The 7,500-nt window shown below is 46.5% G+C and overlaps 1 protein-coding gene across 1 annotated transcript in view; it reads left to right on the top strand.

The window, feature by feature from the left end:
- The window catches only part of myo15b (myosin XVB), a 41,097-nt gene that overhangs the window by 14,729 nt on the left and 18,868 nt on the right, over window positions 1-7,500 (top strand). The window contains exons 20-29 of the mRNA XM_060037149.1: window positions 198-243; window positions 337-461; window positions 597-711; window positions 1,152-1,327; window positions 1,997-2,291; window positions 3,572-3,595; window positions 5,308-5,370; window positions 5,884-5,941; window positions 6,486-6,610; window positions 7,129-7,224. Of these exons, the coding sequence (XP_059893132.1) occupies window positions 198-243; window positions 337-461; window positions 597-711; window positions 1,152-1,327; window positions 1,997-2,291; window positions 3,572-3,595; window positions 5,308-5,370; window positions 5,884-5,941; window positions 6,486-6,610; window positions 7,129-7,224 (1,123 nt within the window). The remainder of the gene's footprint in view (window positions 1-197; window positions 244-336; window positions 462-596; window positions 712-1,151; window positions 1,328-1,996; window positions 2,292-3,571; window positions 3,596-5,307; window positions 5,371-5,883; window positions 5,942-6,485; window positions 6,611-7,128; window positions 7,225-7,500) is intronic.

The following is a 7,500-nucleotide window of genomic DNA, read 5'->3' as shown; positions in this document are numbered from 1 at the left end:
TTACAGGACTGAGACAGCAACAGTTACCACTTTTCTTCTTTGTTTTGTCAAAGCCCTTGATTTATTGTTTGCTTGCGGGATGTAAATAGAATTTCAACAAGTATATCCAAAAAAATGCTGATTACATTCAATAAGCAATCTGAAAATGAACCTACGTCTCGATGTTTCCCTTGTGAAATGTTAATTTCTATTCCCAGATGTAAAACCACTTTCATCCGTTGCTTCAAGCCAAACTATGTCAAGGTACGGTCTGCTCTGAACACTCATTTCTATTTGACTCAAACCCCGACGAGGCTCCTTCTGACGCGATAAACACATTGTCCCGTCCACCGCCAGCTGCCCGGTATCTTCGACGTGGACTACATGTCGGCCCAGCTGAGGCATGCTGGGATGCTGGAGACCATCCACATCAGGAAGGAGGGCTTCCCGGTCCGCATCCCCTACGCCTGCTTCATGGAGAGGTGTCTCTCCCTCTCTCAGAGCGTTGTACAGTTGGTACACCGTATATACCTATGGCTGTGTACATATGTCTCAATATGTATACATGTAGATAGAGTCATCACCTTATCTAAACGATGTCTGTGTTATGGATGCAGGTATGGGGTGCTGTTGCCCGTGCGGACCGAGGGGGTGTCGGACCGGGACCAGACCGTCTCCGTCCTGGAGATGTTTGATGCCGAGGAAGGGCAGTATGAGCTGGGGGTCACCAAGGTGGTCCAAGCACACACACATACACACACATACACACACACACACACACATGTGCACACATATGCGCACACACATGCAAGCACACATGGAGCGGCACGTGCACGCACGCACGTGCACACACACATACACACACACACATACATGTGCATACACACGCACACAAGCACACACAAACACACACACATGTGCACACACATGCAAACACACACATGCAGCCGCACACACACACACACACACACATGCACACGTGCACACACACGTGCACACACACATACATCCGCACGTGCAAAACACGCCACATGCACACACATACACACACATACACACACACACACAAAGACATGTGCACACACGCACACAGCCGCAATTGCACACATACACACACACACACACGTTGTTCCGGGGCCCCCTCTGAGACCCCCGCCCCCCCCCTCCACCAGGTGTTCCTGAAGGAGCGTCTGCACCAGCAGGTGGAGGAGAAGTGGAGCAGCACCCAGACCTGGGCGGCCGTCACCATCCAGAGGAACATCCGCGGCTTCATCTGCCGCAGGAACTTCCGCTTCTTCAAGCAGAAGGCCATCGTCATTCAGAGCCACATCCGCGGCCACCAGGCCAGGTGACCTACTCTGAGCAAGAGCTGATATCTGCCGGGGGTACGATTTGAGAGTTAAAAATAAGAAAAGCAGAGAAGAGCAGAAGAGGGACAGATGTTAAAATAAGCAGCCCAAGAAACACCATCTCCCTCCCTCCCTACCTTTATTTCTGCTGTTCTGAAGTGTTGTGTTTACATATCTGTGTGTGATTGACAGGCAAGATGGTTTCCCAAAACCAATCAGGGAAGAGACGCCCTATTGCCGGTCAGAAATGCTTGGAAATGTGCCAAAAATGGAAATAGTTTCATAAAGAGGTGCAGTCAACCAAAAACATTATTCGTCACTGGTAGCTGACAGATGTCTATGCCATTCTTTTGTTCACCAGCATTATAGCTTCTTTATCTCTGAAGCACCATTAAGAAAACATAGCTGGAAGTAAGCTTAACATTATCAAGAGTGAAACCTTTTTTAGGGTTATGCAAATTAACACACATTGGATATAAGATACAAATAAAGCACTTGCACAATTTTCAATAAAATGAATTAAGACCAAATACATGTATTTTGTTTGCAATTACTAATTACATACTAGCCATTTAAAGGCCAAAAAGTTACCAATAAAGGGCTTATCAAGGCCCAATCAAGGCCAGAGACAGTCGTTATGAGTGACCATTGCCCCCTGTCTGCTCCAGGAAGTACTACAAGAGACTGAAGCAGTCCTTCACCCAGTTCTGGGCCACCATGCTTATCACCAGGAACACTATCAAGAGACGACACTGGAGGAAGGTAGCGTGCACACGCACTCACACACTCCCACGCGCGCATGCACGCACACACGCACACACGCACACACACAGATACGCACAAACGCCCGCACGCTCAAACGCCCGCACGCACAAACACATGCGCACATGCACACACACACATTTAGAGAAATGCACACACAAACGCACACACACACATGCACACACAAACGCACATACACATGTACACACACATTAATATACACCCAATTACCTCACGCACAAACATACATAAACACACACACACTAGATTGACACAGAGCGAGATTAAGGAGATATAGAGGACGTCATTTTTCCAGTGATGTCACAGATACTGTTTCTTGGCAACAATTAATTTCCAGACCATAACACAATAAATTCTCGCTTTGATTCCGCCATTCATGATGCCTGGGTGTGTGTGTTGACCATACCCTGCCTTGAAAACACCCTCTATGCCCTCAGCACTGTTCAAACATTCTCTCATTTCTCACTCTTTCAATTTCTTGTCTTTTGATGTTGCAAAGCTGTCGGCGGGATTTCATCGAACATCCTTTTTCTTTTCACTCTTTTTTCATTTGTCAATCATCCTTTTCTTTGTGGCTCTCTATGGTTCTGGTTTCCTCTTGTTATAATTTAAAAGATAATCTCTGATGTTTTGCAGATCTTTGAGAAGCTCATTGTGACTCATAAGGTTCTGAATCTTAGGTTTCGAATAGGAAGTCATGCATTAGGTTTTATATGCTTTAGACTTCGGCCCCGCATTGATGACTGTTATGTTTACATTTCAATTCACACCTTACGTTTTAGTATGTTTCACTCATCAAATATGTGAGAACGATCCCTCCTAAAGTCCATGCCTTCTCGTTTTTATTATGGAAAGGTATTTTCTGTCCTGGGGAAAGAGAATTGGGTGAAAGACACTTATTAAATAATTCAGGTTGTTGGTGAAGTTGCTATGTGGTAAGAGTAGGGATGAGAGTCATACTATTTACACACTCAATAAAGTAGTTCAAGTATAAATTATTTATATTATTTATATAATTATTATTAACAACTCTAGCATTCAGTTTCTTTTCAGGATATTAAATATTAATACCGGGAATATCTGAATTGGATCCCATCCAATGATTAAAGATTGCTTTAATAACACACACACCCCAGGCAAACGCACAAACACTCGCACGCACACACGCACGCACGCACGCACGCACGCACACACACACACACATACAAACACACACACACACGCACGCACGCACGCACGCACGCACACACACACACACACACACACACACACACACACACACACACACACACACACACACACACACACACACACACACACACACACACCAGACACACACACACACACCTGCAGTATACCTGTACCCAAGGCTCGTGTCTTGGACTTCAGCCTCTCGCTGAAACCAGAGTCCTGCTGACAGCTCTCCTCTTCACCCTTACTTCTCCGCCCACAATCAGTAGACTGAAGGCCAGCGCTGGCAGCAGGTAAGATTCCTCCGTGCTTTCATACTCCACCCCGCTCGTGGGGTGCTGAACGCGTTGTATGAGAGAAGTTAGGGTAGCTTAGAGGAGGGAGACATCGGAGTGAAGCCAGGCTGGGTCTGAACGCCTGTAAAGGGACACCTCAGTGTTGGCTTTCACAATAGCCATGTAGGGTAGCCAGTGTCCTGTTCTGACCAATAACCTTTGACATCTTTTCTCTTTGTGGGATTTAAACTTTTTGTACCACGCTATAGGAAAGCCGCTGTGAGTGTTAATTGTTCACGTTGTTATTTTCACGAAGTTGCGTTGTGAGTAGTGTTGTGTGATGGATTATGCCCTGGTACATCGTTGGGTGTTGACGTTGTCCTTTATGATGGGTGGACTATGGACTGGGTTGCTGTCATTCTTACGTCCGCACACAACCACACACGCCCGCGCACACACACACACACACACACATACACACACACACATACACACACACACACACACACACACACACACACACACACACACACACACACACACACACACACACACACACACATTCGAAAGGCCTATCCATCCATCAGCTTTATAACTCCTTAAAGGTTAACTCCTCTGTCCCCTGCTCTTTATATATCGTTGTTGGGGCATAGCCTATCCTCCCCACTGTGGTTTTGTGAATAATCGCTTTGATTTTTTTGACACATATTCCAAAAGGTGGTACATGATAGTGACTGTGGCAATTCGGGTTAGGTCATCTCTGTGTGTGAGGGGTTGTGTGTGTGGGTGTGTGTGTGCATGCGTGCGCGTGTGAGTGGGTGCGGGTGTGTGCGTGCTTCAGCTCAATTGACCATAAAGTTCAGAGGTCAATCGTTGAACTGCACACAAATACGGGAAACAGTCATAAATGGTCTTCAAAGCACAAATGTATTATCTGACCCTTGTTTCAAGGTATAATAGACAACCATACTTTGATGTGAGCATTCTGCCCAAATGAACATTATTGTTTTCTGTCAGTGGTTAACATAATGGACTATCTTATGATCGATTGATTGATTGATTCTTTTAAGGACCATACAGCCAGGCTGGTGGAATTTCTTTTCAGTACAGCTCATTTGTAATGGTTCCCACATTACATTAAACATTAAACATATAACATAGATATACATACAGACAGACACATTACATAATACATAAGGGCCGTGCTAAATCCTCAGCGTTCAGTGTTTAGAATGTTAATTGCAATACGAATAAAACCGTTTTTGAAGCGGGGGGTTTTGGAAGCAAATTTCCTGATATCCAACTCGACACGTCCATTTACTTCCTGATATGGTTGAGGCGTCGTCTGGACCGCTGTAATCATTTGACCGGTTCTGGGCGGGCCTAGGGGCCTCCATGGGTGCAGCAGGTGTATATAACCGGCCCTCCGTCTAAGAATAGCTCGCTTTCAGCATCAGACCTCTGATCGCCTCTGATCACCGAGAAGTGAGTGTTTAGTGTCGGGTTGAGCCACCGGTTCGTGATCAGAACCTCGGGCCTCAGGAGGATATACAACGATAAGGGATTGACCGACAATTCTGCTTACCTTTCTTCTTCCTTCGAAGGGTTTACCGAGCTACTGAGCCAGGGAAAAGCTCTGTGCCCATATTTTCCTCATGCCTGATCGCTAATGGGACGTATCAAGATGTTGGTTGGCTGACGCGACTGCCCTCCCTTCTCTCTGTGCTCAGATAAACAAGGAGAAGAGCAGACTGAAAGAAGCCAGCAGGAAGAAGTCCATACCTCCCGGGATGGTGAGTTGTTGTGGTCCTGAAACAGGAGTTTTGTCGCAGAGGGGAGGGGTACCAACTTTGGCATAGTTGGACCAAGACTACTGGGAACATGTTTTTATTTACTTTGATAATTTTTGCATTATTATGCTTTATGATAGAGTTAGATATAAAGGAAGGTATGTGAGATAGAGGGGAGGACATGCAGCAAAGGACCACAGGCAGGTTTATGCTAATCATTTCTTTAACGCTCAATTAAATCACACCAGCTAAAGAGACAGGGGCCTTAGCAAAGGCCTGGCCACCAACAAACCATCAAGCTGTAGGATCTTGTGTGTTCACCTGGCTGTCATTTCTTCACTTACCGGTTTTTTAACCACATTCGACACATGTCGACACAGCCTCCTATTATCAAAGTCCTCCCCATTGTGCTGAGTTTCGTCCAGCCACTCTGTATAAAGGTTGTTGTCTGAGATGAAGGTCTTTCTGCTGTGATCGGGGTCAACGTGGTTGTTTTGGTGTGGATCCTCTTGTCAGGACGTGGGAATGTTGGAGATCCCGGCGGAGCTGTCGGCGAGGCTACGCGGGGCAGCCGGTGAGCCCACACTGCCTTTGCTTGGCAACATAATACAGTTCGGTTTGAAAGCTTCCTGAATGCTTCCTGAAGGCTTCCTGAAGCCTTCCTGAAGTCTTCCCGAAGATTTCCTGAAGGTTTCTTGAAGGCTTCCTGAATGGTTCCTGAAGGTTTCCCCGAAGGTTTCCCGAAGGCTTCCTTAAGGCTTCCTGAAGGTTTCCTGAGGGCTTCCTGAAGGCTTCCTGAAGGTTTCCTGAAAGTTTCCTGAAGGTTTCCTGAAGGCTTCCTGAAGGCTTCCTGAAGGTTTCCTGAAGGCTTCCTGAAGGTTTCCTGAAGGCTTCCTGAACGGTTCCTGAAGGTTTCCCGAAGGCTTCCTTAAGGCTTCCTTAAGGCTTCCTGAAGGTTTCCTGAAGGCTTCCTGAAGCCTTCCTGAAGGCTTCCTGAAGGCTTCCTAAAGTTTTCCTTAAGGCTTCCTGAAAGCTTCCCGAACACAACAAACAATCCCGCTCAGGTATCACTCCCGTGGTTCCTGAGCGGGATTGTTGTCGCATTCCTCCACCTCCAGGTCAACAACACGCGTCCAACGTGACGGAGGTGGCGCCCCCACTGGTGAAGGCCGAGAACAGACTGACGCTCCCGGCTGACGTGGACAGCTACCCGTTCTCCCGCTACGCCCTCTCAGCGCTCCAGGTAAACACGGGGGAGAACTCAGTGGGTCAAAACGTCCCCAGATGGAACAAGGGCCGGGGGGCGAATCAGGGCCTCCAAAATGTTGGAGCCGGCCCTGGAGAAAATCCTTCTATGCCAGTCTGGGTGATCAAAACCCTCGTAGCCGTTCTGGTTTTACTAAAACCGGTTACTTAAATTCCAAAATATATATTCAAATGATATTTTTACTTATATATGTTCATATTAAATGATTTTATGTCGTGTTCATTCTTTAAGGCGTCTTTGAGTATTTATAAGTTTAATGTATTAATATTATTATTTTATTATTTAATAATATTATTAACAATTCTCAATGTATTATTACTGTCATTATTATTATAATTATTAATTACATTTATTACATCAGCTAAAATGAATACAACGCCAAAATAGCGCTTGATTTTCTTGGGAATCCACGTTCGTCCGTCAGTACAGAGTTTTGTGATTACGTTTCCAACCGTCCCGACCCATGTTTTTGAACGAATCTTCTCCTGTCCCAGGACACATGGAGCCAGCCTCACGGTTACCCCCTGCACCGACCCCTCACCAGCCTGGACCCCGACGACGCCCACACAGCCCTGGAGCTCCACAAGCTGGTAAGAGGGTCCACACACACACAAACACACGCACGCATGCACGCGCACACGCACGCACGCACGCACGCACGCACGCACGCACGCACACACACGCAAGCACGCACGCATGCACACATGCACACATGCACGTGCTCGCAGATACACACACAGACACGCACGCAAGAACACGCATGCTCGCACACACTCGAGACATACACGAGACAAACACACACTCTTCTCATCGTTCCATACTCCAACATGTTAACAGACTTCAAAAAGCATAGTTTCGTTTTTCCC

The sequence above is a fragment of the Gadus macrocephalus genome, chromosome 18 (assembly GCF_031168955.1).
Source record: "Gadus macrocephalus chromosome 18, ASM3116895v1".
Lineage (NCBI taxonomy): Eukaryota > Metazoa > Chordata > Actinopteri > Gadiformes > Gadidae > Gadus > Gadus macrocephalus.
This window is presented reverse-complemented; position numbering and strand designations above follow the sequence as displayed.